The sequence below is a fragment of the Salmo trutta genome, chromosome 32, assembly GCF_901001165.1.
Source record: "Salmo trutta chromosome 32, fSalTru1.1, whole genome shotgun sequence".
Taxonomy (NCBI): domain Eukaryota; kingdom Metazoa; phylum Chordata; class Actinopteri; order Salmoniformes; family Salmonidae; genus Salmo; species Salmo trutta.
The window spans coordinates 6,476,714-6,495,111 of NC_042988.1; the positions used below are offsets into that span (position 1 = coordinate 6,476,714).

The window sequence follows — 18,398 nt, forward strand, 5'->3', positions numbered from 1 at the left end:
TCTACATCTATTTACAAATCTCAGATAGGTAGGCCCTATACTATTTGCACAATTCAAATATTACCATGTTATTGCATCATTTATACCATGCTATAGATCTGAATCATGGAAATGTACCATGGTTTTAGCTTTGAAGTCTGATGGTACTGTCATGCACCTAAATAAGACCAAGATATTGCATCATTTATACCATGGTATAGATGTGGATCATGGAAATACCATGGTTTTAACCTGCACTCTACCATGGGTCACATTCTACCATAGTAACGCATAATTATGACAAATGGTACAATCTTTATTAATTGTGCGTTACCCTGGTACAATAGCAGTATAATACATTAAATAAATAAACCCACCAAGGTCAAAAGAGGTTGGTTGGTTGGTATTATGATGCATTTATATACCATTATGGACAAGTTTCTGATAAAGTCAAGAGGCATTAGGCTACTATTGTTGTTCCTGGTTTGTCTAACGTCAAAGAAAAAGGGAAATAGTTGATGTGAAAAAGGGGTAATACTTTCTGTATTAATAGTACCGTTTTTTGCTTATGTTTGAGTTCCCTGTGTTGCCAACTAGAAATGTGGGAGAATGTGAGTTATAGCTATGGTACCCTTATCTTTGGCATTTTGTAATGATGATTTTTTTGTATTTATTGTTATTTAAAGTCAAGGGGTGTTGTGCTTGTTTCGGCCTGCAGAGGGAGCCTCTCAATCTAGTGGTTGCTCTCGCGCTAGGCTGCCTAGATGCATTTTTCCTCCTCGTAAAGCTGTTGCAAAGCTTATTTGCTGTGCTTTGTGTGGTTCCGTTTGTAAGACTTGCGCAAGATGCTCACATGCTAAACTGAAATGATTCATAAGAGTCATGACTCTTTGGTTTGAATTATAATTAGCCAAAAATGTACAAAACCACACATTTCTGGTCTGCATTTCAAATATTGTCTTTTCTTGTTAATACCGTATTTCAATATGATCACCATCTCTTTCCCTCCTCCCTCATATTCTCCCTCTCTCACACCTGTTCCTCCAATGTCTGTATAATAAATAGTGTTCAGCATTGGGGTTATACTTCCCACAGCTGTAACCACAGCAAATTCTCTACAACGATGCTCCCCACTTCGTCTCTGTCTGCAGCAGTATGTCGTGCTCGGTGTGGGAGCAGCTCCCTTGTCTACTTCCCCTCAATATGACCAGTCATTTCCCTGAAGCTGCATGGTGTTAACTTCCTGTCTGCACAATATTCGCTCTTGAGAAGATAAATAAAAAAAGAGAAAAAATTAAGTTCCAGGGAAGAGGGGGCAAGACAGAAAGACATACAGAGAGAAAGGGAGAAAGAAAAGGGGAGAATGAGAGGAAGAGAGAGAAGGAGTGACAAAGAGAGAAAGGGGAAACAGAGCGAGAGAGGGGGGAACAGAGAGAGAGAGAGAGAGAGCGAGAGAGAGAGAGAGAGAGAGAGAGGGTAGGATAGAGTGAAATGTTCTGCGATTGAAAGAGAGTGAGAATGAGAGGGAGAGAGACTAGAAGAGGAAACCTTTTTGACTGCCAGTATTTTGTGGACCGGTCAGGATACACCATCTAACAGATTACCGGTGTCCCCTGAAGGAGCAGGAGGCAAAAAACATGGAGGTGGAGGGGTGAGTAAGAAAACAAGAGGCTACAGACAAAATGGCTACAGTCTCCACTGGTTCTGAATTTGGTACCGGTAGGTGAGTTTACTTCTGGAGTCTCTGCTCCTCTATGTTTCGCTACAGATATTCATCTGCACTCTTCCATGGACAATCCCAACGGCAGCTACTGTCAGTTATAGCTCTCTCTTCTCTCGCCATCTGACAGCATAGACATTAAAACAGGACAATATCTATCACTCACTACCTTCCTGCCTTGGAGAGCTCAAATGGAGAGTCCAAACATCTGCCAGTCGTTGTCATCACCGACAGTTGAACCTATCTGTCATCTCCCGGAGCGTAGGCTTCTGTTGCTGGGGGGACCAGGAGCTGGGAAGAGCGCCACAGGGAATGCCATCCTAGGTGAGGAGGTCTTCCAGACTGGGACAGAGACTGTCCACAGCACCGTTGGCCACGGGGGGGTCTGCAGGAGGCGTATCACTGTGGTTGACACCCCAGGCTGGATTATACCCCATGACTCAGAGGATGATAACACCGGGGCCCCGCCAGAGCGGGCTAGCAAGGAGGGACCTTGTGTTGGTGCCACCCTCTGTCCCCCAGGGCCCCACGCGCTCCTGCTGGTGGTCCCCGTGTCACAGCCCTTCACAGAGGGCCACAGGAAGGCAGCAGAGAAGCAGCTGGGTCATCTAGGAGGAGGGGCCTGGAGGTCCACCATGGTGCTCTTCACTGGGGTCGACAAGCTACCTGAGGGGACGTTCGTAGAGGAGTTTATTGCAGCTGGGGAGCCCCTTCAGTGGCTGGTGGAGAGGTGTAGTAACAGATACCATGGTCTGGATAGTAACACACAGCAGAGTGGGGATGACAGCACGGTGAACACACAAGTTCAGGAGCTGCTGGAGAAGGTAGAGGAGCAGGTTAAGGAGAACCATGGCTGGTATTTTGCAGTAAACGAACTGATTCTGCTAGAGGAGGAGCAGGCAAGGAAGGCGGTGGAAGAGAGGCGGGTGAGAGAGGAGCGGGAGGAAAGGGAGAGGCAGAGACTGCGGATGGTCGGAGGGCCTCCCAGAGGTGACCAGCTCTTATTGCTTCACTGTTAGAAGAAAGGGTTTTAAAAGGGTTCTTCAGCTGTCTCCACAGGAGAACCATTTGAAGAACCCTTTTAGATTCCATGTAGTACCCTCGGTGGAAAGGGTTCTACCTGGAACCTAAAAGGGTTCTTCAAAGGGTTTAATGTAATAACACCGGTTAACGTTGTTACAGGGTTCTCCCATGGGGACACCTGAAAAACCTTTTTAAATATAACCTTATTTTCTAAGAGTTTTGTATACTTGGCATAATAGTTCCTAAAAGTTCAAAGGTTTTAATAAATAGCATACATGTTATAAAGCTTTCTATCTCTCCCTGTCTCTTCCAGAGCTGAGGGTCCTCTTGTTGGGCTGGAAAGGAGTGGGAAAAAGTTCTGTAGGGAACACCATCCTGGGCCGGCGGGACTTTGAGTCTGGAACAGAGACGGAGCAGAGCCTTAGGAGGCAGGCTGAGGTGGCCGGACGCAGGGTCACTATCGTTGACACCCCTGGCTGGGACTGGTTCTCCGTCAGACGCACCCCCAAACACGTCAGACAGGAGTCGAAGCGAGGTGCCACCCTCCTCCGGCCTGGCCCCCACACCCTTCTCCTGGTGCTGCCCATCATCTCTACCCTCACTTCACGCAAGAGGCGGACCTTGGAGGCCCACCTGGAGGGCCTGTTTGGTGATAGGGCGTGTCTCCACACCATGGTGCTGTTCAGCTGCGGGGATTGGCTAGGCCGAACGCCCGTCGAGGAGCACATTCAGAGGGGAGGGCGGGAGCTCCACAGGTTGTTGGAATACTGTGGGAACTATTATCACGTGGTGGACAGCAAGATGCCGGGGAAGGACACAAGGAACATCTCAGATCTGCTGGACAAAATAGAGGAAATGATCAGAGAGAACGGTGATGAGGCCTTCTTGCCAATACAGAGTGAGTAGACAGCCGATGATACTGAACCGCTCTCTTCTTTCCCTGCTGTCATTAATTCACTTCTGGATGAAGTTCATATATGTTGTTATGATTGTTTTTGTCAAGCATTTTTTGTTATACAGTAAAGTTTTAAGGCCCCTTGACTTTTTTCACATTTTGTTACGTTACAGCCTTATTCTGAAATCTATGAAATAGTTATTTTCCTTCTTTATTCTAAAATGGATTAAATAGTTTTTTCCCCTCATCAAATCTACACACAATACCCCATAATGACAAAGCAAAAACAGGTTTTTAGACATTTTTAGCAAATGTATAAAAAAAAAATGAAATATCAAATTTACAAAAGTATTCAGATCCTTTACTCATTGCTTTGTTGAAGCGCCTTTGGCAGTGATTACAGCCTCAAGTCTTCTTGGGTTTGACGCTACAAGCTTGGCATTCCTGTATTTGGGGAGCTTCTCCCATTCTTCTCTGCAGATCCTCTCAAGCTCTGTCAGGTTAGATGGGGAGCGTTGTTGCACAGCTATTTTCAGGTCTCGCCAGAGATGTTCGATTGGGTTCAAGTTCGGGCTCTGGCTGAGACACTCAAGGAAATTCAGAAGCCATTCCTGCGTTGTCTTGGCTGTGTGCTTAGGGTCAATGTCCTTTTGGAAGGTGAACCATCGCCCCAGTCTGAGGTCCTGAGCGCTCTGGAGCAGGTTGTCATGAATAATCTCTCTGTACTATGCTCCGTTCATCTTTGCCTTGATCCTGACTAGTCTCCCAGTCCCTGGCGCAGCATGATGCTTCCACCATCATGCTTCACCGTAGGGATGTTGCCAGGTTTCCTCCAGACGTGACACTTGGCATTCAGGTCAAAGAGTTCAATCTTGGTTTTCATCAGACCAGAGAATCTTGTTTCTCATGGACTGAGAGTCTTTTAGGTGCCTTTTGGCAAACTCCAAGCAGGCTGTCATGTGCCTTTTACTGAAGAGTGGCTTCTGTCTGGCCACTCTATCATGAAGGCCTGATTGATGGAGTGCTGCAGAGATGGGAGAACCTTCCAGAAGGACAACCATCTCCACAGAGGAACTCTGGAGCTCTGTCAGAGTGACTATTGGATTCTTGGTCCCCTCCCTGACCAAGGCCCTTCTCCTCCGATTGCTCAGTTTGGCTGGGTGGCCAGTTCTAGGAAGAGTCTTGGTGGTTCCAAACTTTTTCCATTTTAGAATGATGGAGGCCACTGTGTTCTTTTAGACCTTCAATGCTGCAGAAATATTTTGGTATCCTTACCCAGATCTGTGCCTCAACAGAATCCTGTCTCGGGACATCAAAATCCTTCAGTTTAAGCTAGAAATATCAGTTTTTGCATGGGATGTGTCTCAATTCACCGCTTACACCCATGTCGGCCTTCCACATCTGCGGTGGAAGGTGGCCGAGCTACAGCGGTGTTTGTCACACCATGAGACATCCCAAAAATCATTCTTCTCACGAAAACGTCTGTGGTATCCGAACGGTTTGGCCTAACTATTATGACGACTGTATGGAAGGGGGAAACTCACGAACTAGATGGTGTTCTCCGTTTGCTCTACAACCCCCACAAGTGTCATGGGACTCATCTGAAGGTAACCCATACAAACGAAGGGAAGTATGAAGGCAGCTTTGTGCCAACAAAGATAAAGGGGTAAATATATGTCCCAAAAAAATAACATATTTCCTGAGGTTTCTTATATATCCTAGATATATGACAGACACTTCAAAACGTTATTCCTTATGATTTGTTTTTTGCTAGTCTTTTTTTTGCCATTAATTCATGTGTTATTCAATGTGTTTCTATGGGCTATAGTAGTAAAGCCCAAATTCAATATTTTATCAAATTATTTTAACATTCTAAACCCCCCCCCCCTTAGAGAATAAGTTTAGAGATAATTGGGTTCTTTTGTGTTTGACAGTGGATGAAGAAAGCCCTGAGTCATCTGAGAACAACAGCCCTGAAGAGGACTGTAGCAGAGGATGCCAGCTCCAGTAGTGACAAGGGAGAGAGTAGCCAAGAACACATGCTTACACACTGTAAGGTGGACACGCTCTCACACCCCAAGCCAAAACATTCACATTTCAAAGTGTCCTGGTGTAGAATTACACTGGAAATTAAATGAAATAACACATACAATGCCTTCAGAAAGTATTCACACCCCTTGACTTTTTCAAGGGGTGTGAATACATTCTGAAGGGACTGTACATATATTCAAAGTAGTTGGGTCATTCTTGAATTGCTGTGGCATTTGCGTCCCTCGCCTTTGCAACCATGAAAAACGCTTTAAATGGACAAATAATTGCACATCATTCATGTTTTTGTTTATATTGAACTGTTTATCAATGATAAAACATAATGCAAGTCCTTTATACTGCAAAACTGTATGCAGTACTTAATGCAAGCACATTGTAGTGACATATTTTGGGCATTAAGAGATATCTATTATTTTGAATGCTAGAAAGTAACAAAATATTGTATAGTTCAATGAAAACAAATGAAGGCTATCAACAGCCAAGAACAAAAATGTATATAATAAAAATATATATTTACCAAAAAATATATGGGGGATTGGAAATGATGCAAATAATTACATTGATAGAAGTCACAATCTCTATGCAATATTAAAGCTGATCTCAATACTCATTACAAAGATATACAAGGCAACAGTAAACATGTCGTCCCCCACGAAGGATGCAGCCTTGGGCCAATTAATAACAACAATTCAAACAAGGGTGACAGTTTATTTAAAAGGTACACATATGAGCCACTAATTTCTAGTTTATAAGTATGTATATAAGTAGCTTATAAGGCCTTTATTATGTGTTATTAGCCATATATTAGGCCTTAATTAAGTTATTTGTTATTCAAACATAAGGCATGTAATAATAACCTCATTATTTGCTATAATAAAGTCATATTTATTGTTAATAAATATCAAGTTACACAAGAAACTATCTCAAGCTGGGACTAATAAGGGCATAGCACCTCAATACGTGTTCCCTATTCTGAAGTGTGACTATGTTTTTACTTGCTGATTTTCTTTCTCGTTAATGACCTCATTGGACAGAAAGGGGCACACCTCCCTCATATATACCATACAGCCAACATTCAAGATACATTTTTATGTAATCAATTAGCAACTAAACCATATATAATTCCATACATGTTGGCCGTTTGGCATATAATGTGGCAGACTTACCATGACTATGATATGGGGTTGCCTCACCTGATGTGGTTGCCTCAATTGAAATGGGAATGAAGGGCAATTATATTGTGAGCAAAATTATTCATCATATCACTTTAGTAAATTATTTTTAAAGGGTTAAAGACTTAATATTTTACCTTCTATGGCCTCCATTTAAGAAAATCCTAATTTACCTAAAATGTGTCATTGGTGTTACCATCATTGGTGATACTACTCCTACTGTGGCACAATTCTATCATAACGGTAGAAATTATTTAAAGTCTTTAAGCTGCCCTTTTAGTTGATTTGAAATGGGAAGATGTACCCAAATACATTTAAATATTTAAAATCTAGAGAATGGACGTTTCCAAAATCCCCAAATGCCACTGCAATTCAAGAGCGACCCAGTTGTCATTGTTTCCCTCAAGGAGTTATGGTAATTGAAAATGCAACTACGCATTATGAATACATTGTCTTATAAATGCATGTGTGGTGAGGATCCTAAAGATAAACGGCACTCTTAAAATAATCACATCAATCTTATCATTTTATCAGGCTTTGGTTTGTGTCGTCAGAACAATACTAAACTGGAATGTAGTAATGGATGTTCTGTAACAGCACTGCCGTGTATTATTGAAATCTAACATTATCATTTTATTTTAAATATCGCAAATCTGGCACTTATAAATGCTTTACTGACTGTTTTATCTAGTAGTGCATTGCAGTACACATATTTAAAAATACATGCACATGATGTTATGTGAATGTTCAATTGCACTGAAATTCATGGAAACATGTACATTAAAGCATTTTGCACTGTATGTACTGTATTTTGTTACGATATGGGGTGGTTGTTTAGTGTTAGTACAGTGTTGGGCCACCCTGTTCCTGGAGTGCCTCAGGCACTGCAGGATTTTATCCCAACTGGGCACCACACTGAGCTACTTAGTTAATTGATCAGTTTAGTGATTGCCTAAATTCAACACACCTGGTCCTCTAGGTCGGTTAAATAAAAAACAGGACCACGGTTGCTTAACCCTGACATAGTAGGTGGACAGCATACTACCACGCTAAATCCCCAACCGGGTCAGGTCCTGTGCTCTGCCAGGAAGCCTTGATAAGCACACAGGTGCGGGCAATTAAGATTATCGTCAATCAGAGAAAGGTGGCCACAAGCCTCTCGGCCTGGCAGTGTTTGTTTTGTGTTAGCTTTAGTTTTGTACTTTTGTATATATTTATTTATTTTGTCACCATGAACTGAACAAGTCAATAATCTGCTTGGGCTGGCCAACTAAGGGGTCAAAACGGAGCTGGCTCTGGACCCCGGTAAGTTTGCTGTGTCCTGGGCACATGTGTACAACACGGTCCACATACTCTAACTTCTCACATAAATGCACATTTAAAAATCAGGTTACAGCCCATGTAGCTAGGCCTAGGACACCTAGACATAGCGTGCGCAACAACATCAGTAGGGTAGCTAGCTGGTATCATAACATCCCTTGTGTAGTGATATGTGTAATGAGTGTGTAGTCTTAAAACATTAGGGGCTGGTTTCCCGGACACAGATTAAGCCTAGTACTTGGGACTATTGCATGCTCAATGAAGAATCTGTCAAATATACCAGGACTAACAGAAAACCATTGTAACTTCAGTCCAGTCCTGCTCCAACCAGCCCCCACCGTCTTCAGCGACATTTTGTTTTCTGTGTGGGAGCAGCTCCCTAATATGCGTCATCTGAATAACAAGTCACTTTCCAGAGAAGAGCTGCACTGTGTTCCCTTCCCGTCTGCATTGTGTACAATCTGTTCTCTTTAAGGCTGAATATGACAAGAGATACAAGAGAGTTCCGGGAATGTGAGGGAAAGACCATTAGAGAGGGAGGAAGAAAGAAAGAGGAAGGGAGAGTGGAGGAGTCAGAGAGATGGGATAGAATGTGAGAGCCAAGAAGAAGACTGCCAGCATCTTGTGGAGCTCTCTCTGTTTACACAGTCTAACACACTGAGACCATCCCCTGAAGAACTGGGAGGAGAAGGGAGGTGGGGAGTGAGAAAGAAAACAACAGGCTAGAGTCAAAATGGATACAGTCTTCTCTGGCTTTGAATTTGGTACCCTTAATTGAGTTTAGTTTCTGAATGTCAGGTATCCATCCGCACTCCTTCTTGCACAATCCCAACATCTGCTGTCAACTTAACAGAGGAAACTCAGACTGACTGGTGATGAGGCCTGACTACCTTCCTGCTGTGGAGAGCACAAATGAAGAGTGAAAACAGCCATCAGTGGTTGTTGTTGTTGTCGTTTCCGACAAGAGAATCCATCTGTCATCTCCTGGAGCACCGGCTCCGGTTGCTGGCGGGGCCAGAAGCTGAGAATAGAACTACAGGGAATGCCATCCTAGGTGAGGAGGTCTTCCAGACTGGGACAGAGACTGTCCACAGCACCGTTGGCTACGGGGAGGTCTGTGGAAGGCGGATCACCGTAGTTGACACCCCACCCTGGATTACACCCCGTGACTCAGCAGATAATGCTACCGGGGCCCACCAGAGAGGGCAAGAGAGGAGGGACTGTGTGTCAGTGCCACACTCTGCCCCTCAGGGCCCCACACGCTTCTACTGGGGGTCCTCGTGTCACAGCCCTTCAGAGGGCCACAGGAAGGCTGCAGAGAAGCAGATGGGTCATCTAGGAGGAGGGGCCTGGAGGTGCTCTTCACTGGGGTGGACAAGCTACCTGAAGGAACATTTGTGGATGAGTTCATCACAGCTGGGGAGCCCCTTCAGTGGCTGGTGGAGAGGTGTGGTAACAGATACCATGGCCTGGATAGTAACACACGGCAGAGTGAGGATGACAATATGGTGAAGACACAGGTTCAGGAGCTTCTGGAGAAGGCAGAGGAGCTGGTTAAAGACAACCAAGGCTGATATTTTGCAGCTAGGAGTAGGAGCAGGCAAGGAGGGTGGTTGAGGAGGGTGAGGGAGAAGGCGCAGAGGGTCCGGATGATCTTTGCGCTTTGTCGGGCTGGAAAAGAGTGGAAAAAAGTTGATGGGAACACCATCTTAGGTCAGAGGGCCTTTTTAGTCGGGGACAGAGATGGAGCAGAGCCTGAGGAGGCAGGCTGATGTGGTCGGAGGCAAGGTCACCATAGTAGACACCCCCAACTGGAACTGGGTTTCTGTGAGGCGCACAATGAAGCAAAGGGCCACCCTCCTCCAGCCCAGCCGCCATATAACCACGACAGGTTCTAGGATAGGGCAGGGTCCGAGACCTGAACTGGGTACCGGAATGGAAAACACGCAACACAGGATTATCAAAAATAGTTTTATTACAAAGATCATGTACAAACAGGGCTGTGCTTGGAATCGCACCTAAAAGGAAAGTTAGTGTCTCAGTCTAAAGCACAAAATGGCTACTGCAATAATTTAGTGGTTACATGCAATGTTCAAGTCTTAAAAGTATCTTAGTCGGCACAGCAAAGCACACACTGTAATCAATAAGGATGAAATATCCTAAGGTCTTCAGACTGAAGTGCACATGCAATAAATAGGCAAGCCCCTTAAATGTAACAATAGATGCCAAACACAAGAATGACCTCGCTGTCTACACAGCCAAACACAAGTGTACTCCGGATACTTACAGCTAACACAGAGACTGTATATAGAAGATGTCCTCCGTGAATGGAAGTTCGCAAGCTACCATAGGTCTAGTGTGAGACAGCAACAGCTCCATCCCTGTCTTTCCTTTTTGCTGCTCCAGGAAATGTGCCACCATTTTGTAGGAACAGGTGGAGGTGCTTTCTGCTGAGCCACTTCTGCCACCAATCAGAACACTCAAACAATTCATTCAGACAGACCAATAGGAAAGCATATACAAATCACATGACAAGCATAATTCCTCAAATAGAGGCAGCTTTACACCCACACCATCATCCTGGTGCTGTCCTTGGTCACTGACCTCAAGAGGCATGGTTCCACACCATGGTGCTGTTCACCTGCCGGGCTTGGCTGAGCCACACAGCCGTTGAGGAGCACATTCAGATGGGAGGGCTTGAGTTCCGCAGTTTGGATCTGCTGGACAAAATAAAGGAAATTCGGACTGAATGGTGATGAGGCCTTCTTGCCCGTACACAGAGATTATGGTGAGTAGAGGATACTGAACTGCTCTCCTTTGTCTATGGCTCAGCACTATTGAGCTGATAACAGGATTGTTCTGATCCAATGTTTTTGCCAGCATTTGTGGTTTAAATTTAGTTCCGAACACCCACTATACCTTACCCTTTCTGTCTTTGTGTTGATGTGGTCTCTATACCTCAACCTCCCCCACCACCACCCTAACGTTTGCATGAGGTCATCAGTATGCTCCGCCTGATAGGATTCTTTTGTGTATAACAGAGGACGACTGCACTGGCTTTGTGGACAAACACTGCTGCAGTGCAACTGGCTGTAGTTGTTTCATTTGTAGATTGGTTTTGCAATCATTTTACTAGACTTTTCATTTTTAATAAATAAATTGATGATAAAATGTTTTATTGTCACATACACCAGATGGGTGCAGTGAAATGTGTTTTTTTTTTACAGGGTCAGCCATAGTAGAACAGCACTCCTGGAGCATAGGAGGATTAAGGGCCTTGATCAAAGGCACATCGACAGAACATCCATGTGTTGTTGAATCCTACTGCAGCTGGAGAGAGAGACAGTTCTGACATATGGAATTGTTTTAAGATGGTCACACTATGGATTATTTTGCTATTTCATTTATAATTTTAAGACCCTTTTAGATATAAAAAAAATATATACTTTTTTTTGTTTACAAAATATAGAATTTGGCCTTTACTACTATAGCCCAGAGCAACGCATTGAATAACACACTCATAAATGGCAAAAAAAGATACTTTTTTTACTATCATAAGAAACAAGGTTTTGTAGTGTTTGTCCTATATCTAGGCGATATAAGAAAAGTATAATAAATATGAGTCTCAGTCAACTTTGGACACACCTACTCATTCAAGGGTTTTTTTTTATTTAAAAAAAACAACTATTTTTTAACTATGAAATAACACATACGGAATCATGTAGTAACCAAAAAATGGTTAAACAAATCAAAATATATTTGAGATTCTTCAAAGTAGCCACCATTTGCCTTGATGACAGCTTTGCACACCCTTGGTATTCTCTCAGCCAGCTTCATGAGGTAGTCACCTTGAATGCATTTCAGTTAACAGGTTTGCATTGTTAATTTGTGGAATTGCTTTCCTTAATGAATTTGAGTCAATCAGTTTTGTTGTGACAAAGGTAGAGGTGTATACAGAATATAGCCCTATTTGGTAAAAGACTAAGTCCATATTATGGCAAGAACAGCTCAAATAAGCGAAGAGAAACGATAGTCCATCATTACTTTAAGACATGAAGGTCAGTCAATGTGGAAAATTTCAAGAACTTCTAAAGTTTCTTCAAGTGCAGTCGCAAAAACCATCAAGTGCTATCATGAAACTGTCTCTCATGAGGACCGCCACAGGAAAGGAAGACCCAGAGTTACCGCTGCTGCAGAGATCAAGTTCATTAGAGTTACCAGCCTCAGAAATTGCAGCCCAAATAAATGCTTCACAGAGTTCAAGTAACAAACACATCTCAACATCAACTGTTCTGAGGAGACTCCGTGAATCAGGCCTTCATGGTCAAATTTCTGCAAAGAAACCACTACTAAAGGACACCAATAAGAAGAGACATGCTTGGGCCAAGAAACACGAGCAATGGACATTAGACCGGTGGAAATCTGTCCTTTTGTCTGATGAGTCCAAATTTTAGATTTTTGGTTCCAACCGCCTTGTCTTTTGTGAGACACAGAGTAGGTGAACGGATGATGGAGTGCTGCATCAGATGACCTGGCCTCCACAATACCCTGACCTCAACCCAACTGAGATGGCTTGGGATGAGTTGGACTGAAAAGTGAAGGAAAAGCAGTCAACAAGTGTTCAGCATATGTGGGAACTCCTTCAAGACTGTCGGAAAAGCATTCCAGGTGAAGCTGGTTGAGAGAATGCCAAGAGTGTGCAAAGTTGTCATTAAGGCAAAGGGTGGCTACTTTGAAGAATCTTGTGCAGCCTGCTTCCATTGATCATCCTTGAGATGTTTCTACAACTTGATTGGAGTCCAGCTGTGGTAAATTCAATTGATTGGATATGATTTGGAAAGGCACACAGCTGTCTATATAAGTTGACAGTGCATGCAGAGCAAAAACCAAGCCATGAGGTCGAAGGAACTGTCTGTAGATCTTCATGACAGGATTGAGTCAAGACAGAGATCTGGGGAAGGGTACCAAAACATTTCTGCAGCACTGAAGGTCCCCAAGAACAGTGGCCTCCATCATTCTTAAATGGAAGAAGTTTAGAACCACCGAGACTCTTCCTAGAGCTGGCCACCCGGCAAAACTGAGAAATCGGGGAAGAAGGGCCTTGGTCAGGAAGGTGACTAAGAACCCAATGGTTACTCTGACAGAGCTCCTCTGTGGAGATGGGAGAACCTTCCAGAAAGACAACCATTTCTGCAGCACTCCACCAATTAGGCCTTTATGGTAGAGTGACCAGACGGAAGCCACTCCTCAGTAAAAAGCACGACAGCCCACTTGGAGTTTGCCAAAAGGCATCTAAAGATCATCAGACCATGAGAAACAAGATTCCCATTTTGGAGATGATTCTGTCTCTCTGGGGAGGCACCACAGTGTGGTGTTGATGATATTCATGGGGCCTGTAACTGCTAGGCCTCTGATGGGGACCTTTACTGTGGATCCTGCTTTGTTTTTGAGGAGGACTTGGTCCTGGAGGTCCAGTCAAATGAACAATTACCAAGTTATTAGGAATTATTCAAGGAATTATTTACTTTTTTGAAGAGCTTATCCCGCTGAACTGTGATTGTTTTTTTGCAATATCATCCCAAGATAATTTGTAGGTCTATATGTCCAATGTAGGTCTATTGCATGTCTTCCCATATTTAAAAGATGTCTTTGAACTGAACATAAACTTCAACTGTGTTGCTGACACCAACCGCAACTGAGGAATCAACAGAACCCACAACTTGTGAAAGCCTACTGTCTCAGTCACGGGCCAAGAACAGATAGGCCAAGTTTGGTCAGTCACATGTCCATTATGGATCTCACATGAGATTCGCAAGAAAGACTGAATCGCATGACACTCCTGGAGCCAGGAGACTTCCTGCTTTGCGGAGGGGGTTATTATCCATTATTAAATTGTGCAACAAAAGGGTTGGAATTAAAAGGTTGCTTTCAGACAGACCAGTTGTAACATCGAGTTAGAAGTTGTGGTAAATTCGGTTTAATTGTCCTATGGAAATGGTTGTGCTTCTCAATGCCCACAGCTTCTTTGGGGAGCTTGTGTTTTCAGAGACATTCATTGTGCCTGAGCACTAAATGTTTGGTACAGGCCCAAATACAATTTCCCCCCAAGCTATCTGGACAAAAGGCCTTGAGCAAAAACAGTTTTATAACCCTAGTCCCAGTTTTAGGTTGAATACAGGGCAGTGTCACTGTGGTCAACCTCCATTTAAGCAGTGCTTAAGTCAGCACACAAACACACAGCACTGTTCAGAGCAGGTCAGTGAAGTAGCTGTAAACTGTGTCCAAAACAGGATGATCAGAAAATACAAATTAAGGAGTTGGAACTTAGATCTACCTTGGCTCCTGTAGTATCCCACAATGAACTAAGTAAATTAACTATGTAGATGATATGGTGCAATTTAGAACCCAGTCCTTGTTCTCTCTAGAAAGAAGCACCACCTGCTTATTGTAGTCTCATGGGACTGTAGACCTTTCTGATAGGGTTGGAGCACACACAATGGTTGTTTAACCTGACCCTTATCTGGGTAAAGGGCTTTATGTTGGGCCAGAACACACTGATAATGTTCCTCCACGGAACAGGTTTTCACTTGACTCAGGAGAGCACTGGAACGGGTCAAATGTGGGCTATATTTAAACAACTTGCCTCCACACTTGCGAACAAACATTCACACCTGTATTAGCCAAATGACAAGGCAGGCCAAGGGCCCTATTTTTAAATGACTATATGGAAGTGGCAAAATTGGTCCCAATAATAACCTTTATCATGAATACTATATTCCCATTCCCAGTTTGTTTGCTAAATGAATAGCACAAAACCAAATGGATTTGACTTTTTAATAGATAAAAAAGGAATACAATTAGATATGATTCAGACTACAGTAAAAGTACATATGAAGAGGCTTCAAAGCCTATTTAAGACATGCATCTACAACAATATAGACACGTCTATTGATAATAAACGATGACAAAGACTACAAAAGATCAGACTAATTACACAAGTCAATATACTGTTTCTGTCTGGAAAATACTTAAGGTTTTCATACAAGAGATCAGGGACTATGTCAAACTCAAGCTACAAGAACAATAGTCTCACTCTTAAAGGAAGAAACAGGCAGGAAGGTCAATAGAACTTGGGCTTTGGGAGTCTCAATACAATACACGCATTTAAAAAGCATATAGATTTTAGATAGTGGGTTACACAATACAGTTAGAGGTCACAAAGCCTTCTTGCTCTTCGCTTGGCGCACCTCCTCCATGAGGTCCTTGAGATACTGGATCTCATTGGCGATGGAGTCTGCTTTCTCCGCAAGCTTGTGGTTCCTTTGCTCGAGCTCGTCGCACTCCACGCTCAAGGCCTCCTGCTCAGTCTTCTTTTTCTGGCGGTAGCGCATGGCCGCCGTCTTGTTCTGTGCCATCTTCTTGAACTTCTTCTCCTTCGGGGGTCCTCCGGTGGAGGACTTCATTTTCCCACTCGATGTGGTGGTGGATGGCTGGTCTGGATGTTGTGGCCTAGACTTGGGGGTTGTTGGGTACGGTTTGCTCTCGTTTTGAAACCTTGACTGAGTTGTGGCGATGGAGGGCCGGTTGAGGTGACCAGAGGAGCTTAAGCTGCTGTCACTGTCAGAGAGGATCTCTGGGATGGTGATAGTGGTTGTTGTCACGCCGACCTCCTGTTTAGGGGCCAGGAGGACTACGATGCGGGTCGGGGAGAGAGACAGCACAATGCTGGGGACCGGCTGGGGAACCTCCAGGTGAAGCGGCTTCTTGCTGACGCTCGCGGAGACATACACCTCACTGCCCAGCTCTAAGGTGAAGGTGGGAGATGGAGGAGGAGAGGGAGCTGGGGACTGGGGCTCCGACTTGATCTCCAGCTCCTCCTGGGCATCAGGGACGCAGGGGGGAGGTGAATGAAACACCTCCTGAGGGTCTTCCTGGGGCTGTGACACGTTCGGGGGGAGGAGTGGATCAGTGGTGGTGGGGAGGTCCGTGGGAGTAGGGAAAGTGGGGAGGGGGAGTAAGTCCAGCTCCATGGGACACTCAAAGGAAGTGATGAGGTCTTCAGGGGAGCTGGGGGAACCGTCTGGGCTGCAGGAACCAATAAGGGAGTCCAGATCAAACTCACTCAGGTCTACCCTCTCGGCCATCCAGTCCATGCCAGAAAAGGCATCTTCTGTGGAGGACAAAGAGGGTTAATCAGCTGCTCAATAGCTCAAGTAATATACTGGAATTTCAATTTGTGATAAGTCATTACTGTATCTATACGGCAAAAAACAGACAATGGGAATAAAATATATATCGCTATGATTTCTGCACTGTCGACCAGTATGAACATACGTGTGGAGGACTTAGGATGTTGTGGTCCTCACCTTTCTCATCATCTGCACCAATGTGATGGGTGTGGCCTAGCTGGTCAGCAGATAGCCAAGGGAAGGACAGCAAGTCTGCCTCAGCCTTCTCTTCCTGGAGGAGCAGTGACGGCGGAGTGGGAGGAGGGGATAGAAGGAGAAGTGGAGAAGAGGAAGATGATGAGAGGGGTGAAGCCCCCCCCTCTATCGAGGTAACTTCATCTTGGTGGCGCAGCGACCCCATGGGGTCAGCCATGAGAGAGGAAGGCCCCCAGAGTAGGGCCTCCATATCGTCCAGGCCAAACTGTGAGCTCATCATGGTCATAGCTCTGTTCAGTCACTAGGATCTGAGACGGTAGGTATGGCAGTAAGAGGTTGAGCGATTCTTTTATGCTGTCAACTACAGCAGTGCTGAGGGTTTCCACAAGGGACCTAGGAAAGAGACCAGATTAGACATGGTGAGTTCATGTAATAATGTAAACAGTAGCTCATAATGTAGGCAAATTAGCTTTTTCTCCTTTGTTGATTTTTATATTATATTACGTTGTGTAATGTAATATTTGGCTGCACATTTTTGGTTGGGTGGGATAACCATTAAGTCGGAGCTTATGTTTATATATGTAGTGTTTTGTGCACAATACTGGCCCTACCATTTTACAACGCTGGCACTGAATACCCTCCCTGCCTTTGTCTTGTGACTCGTACACGCGCCAAATGAGGTCAGTTTCCACAGCAACCATCGTCAGAATGGAGGTGTGTCTAGCGAATGAGATGGCTGCTTCCGCCTCCCTAACCAACAGCCACACTTGTGTACACCCTCCCGCCTTAAACACTGATTATATCGCCATTTTGTTCAAAAAAAACATCACGAACCATTTTGTTTGCCACGTTGGCATTCCTGGAAAATTCCATAAAATCGTACCTTTATGTTTTAACAATTGGTGACAATGTCTAGCGCTATAATTATGAAACAACTCACTGACCATTTATAATGAAACATTCTCTGATCTGACTCGTGACGTTTGTATCCAATGTCATTCCAAGGATTTGTCTGGCGAATGGCGACCTTACGGCATGTTATACTATATGTATTTAGAAAATACTTCGCTACACAACATAAGCAGGATAATAGCTTCACAAATTGAGGTTAGAGCTCATTGACGTCATTGGGCTGTCACAGATTCACGTTAGCTAGCAAATTGCTTACAAATAAAATCCTTAAATATATACTTACGTCATTTTCACAAATATGAAGTTGAAGCAGTGCACTGGGTTGATGCACTGTTGGATTTGCTGCTGCTAGGACCGCCGCAAGCCGTTAAACTGCCATTTCGCTCAAGAGAGCGGTGTCACTTGAATGTTGATATTGTTGGGTGCTGGTAGGAAATGGCGCATTTTTAGAGCGCCGTGTAATATACAACTCCCAAAGACCAATGATTTATATGTACACACTAGATGACTTATATGAGTCGCTGTGTTGTTGAAGCCTGCGGGCCAACACCGTGGTACCCCCGCCATTGTAAAACATATTTTGTAACTTATAGAAAAGCATTTATTGATATCTACATTCATTTTTGACACCTTAATGCATACTTTTAAATTATATTATGTGAGATAAACATACAAATAAAAAGTGAAAAAAGACATAACATTTTCCTTAGTCACATTTTTAGAGGTTACTAATGTTACTGTCCCCAACTACAGCAAAAAATACTTAAATATATGTAATTTTGTCCTTGAAACATTTAATTGAAATAGAATTCCATTCAGTCCTGTGGCGGACTGAGATTACTGGTGAATACCAATATGGCCGACCGGTGGCTTCAAAGCCTCTAAATGGCCACTATATAAAAATAGCTATCAAGGGGAGTGGGATGTAGATGTAGACCTGTGAT

General features: G+C 43.9%; 2 protein-coding genes across 4 annotated transcripts; one reads left to right on the forward strand and one right to left on the reverse strand.

Annotated features, from left to right (window-relative positions):
• The first annotated feature begins 1,426 nt into the window (after positions 1 to 1,426).
• On the forward strand, positions 1,427 to 7,638 carry LOC115170920 (GTPase IMAP family member 8). 2 transcript variants are annotated; one of them, XM_029727299.1, is made up of 4 exons: positions 1,427 to 1,630; positions 1,748 to 2,689; positions 3,036 to 3,620; positions 5,552 to 7,638. In XM_029727299.1, the coding sequence occupies exons 2-4, from the start codon at positions 1,891 to 1,893 to the stop codon at positions 5,626 to 5,628; spliced, it is 1,461 nt and encodes a 486-aa protein (XP_029583159.1). In that variant the 5' UTR covers positions 1,427 to 1,630; positions 1,748 to 1,890; the 3' UTR covers positions 5,629 to 7,638. The 2 variants fall into 2 exon arrangements, with proteins under 2 accessions (XP_029583159.1, XP_029583157.1); XM_029727297.1 differs by having other exon boundaries at positions 1,427 to 2,689.
• Positions 7,639 to 14,978: 7,340 nt separating this feature from the next.
• Positions 14,979 to 17,957, reverse strand: LOC115170922 (cyclic AMP-dependent transcription factor ATF-4). Of its 2 annotated transcripts, none has more exons than XM_029727304.1 (3): positions 17,738 to 17,957; positions 16,525 to 16,935; positions 14,979 to 16,325 (listed from the first exon to the last, which is right to left on the reverse strand). In XM_029727304.1, the coding sequence occupies exons 2-3, from the start codon at positions 16,826 to 16,828 to the stop codon at positions 15,373 to 15,375; spliced, it is 1,257 nt and encodes a 418-aa protein (XP_029583164.1). In that variant the 5' UTR covers positions 16,829 to 16,935; positions 17,738 to 17,957; the 3' UTR covers positions 14,979 to 15,372. The 2 variants fall into 2 exon arrangements, with proteins under 2 accessions (XP_029583164.1, XP_029583163.1); XM_029727303.1 differs by having other exon boundaries at positions 14,979 to 16,328; positions 17,738 to 17,956.
• Positions 17,958 to 18,398: the final 441 nt, after the last annotated feature.

Bases quoted from the DNA above. Each gene is read 5' to 3' on its own strand.
- LOC115170920 (XM_029727297.1), top strand. From the start codon at position 1,891: ATGGAGAGTCCAAACATCTGCCAGTCGTTGTCATCACCGACAGTTGAA. The intron at 2,690-3,035 runs GTGACCAGCTCT...TGTCTCTTCCAG, and splicing joins GGTCGGAGGGCCTCCCAGAG to AGCTGAGGGTCCTCTTGTTG. The intron at 3,621-5,551 runs GTGAGTAGACAG...TGTGTTTGACAG, and splicing joins GGCCTTCTTGCCAATACAGA to TGGATGAAGAAAGCCCTGAG.
- LOC115170922 (XM_029727303.1), bottom strand. From the start codon at position 16,828: ATGACCATGATGAGCTCACAGTTTGGCCTGGACGATATGGAGGCCCTA. The intron at 16,329-16,524 runs GTGAGGACCACA...TGTCCTCCACAG, and splicing joins TGGTGCAGATGATGAGAAAG to AAGATGCCTTTTCTGGCATG.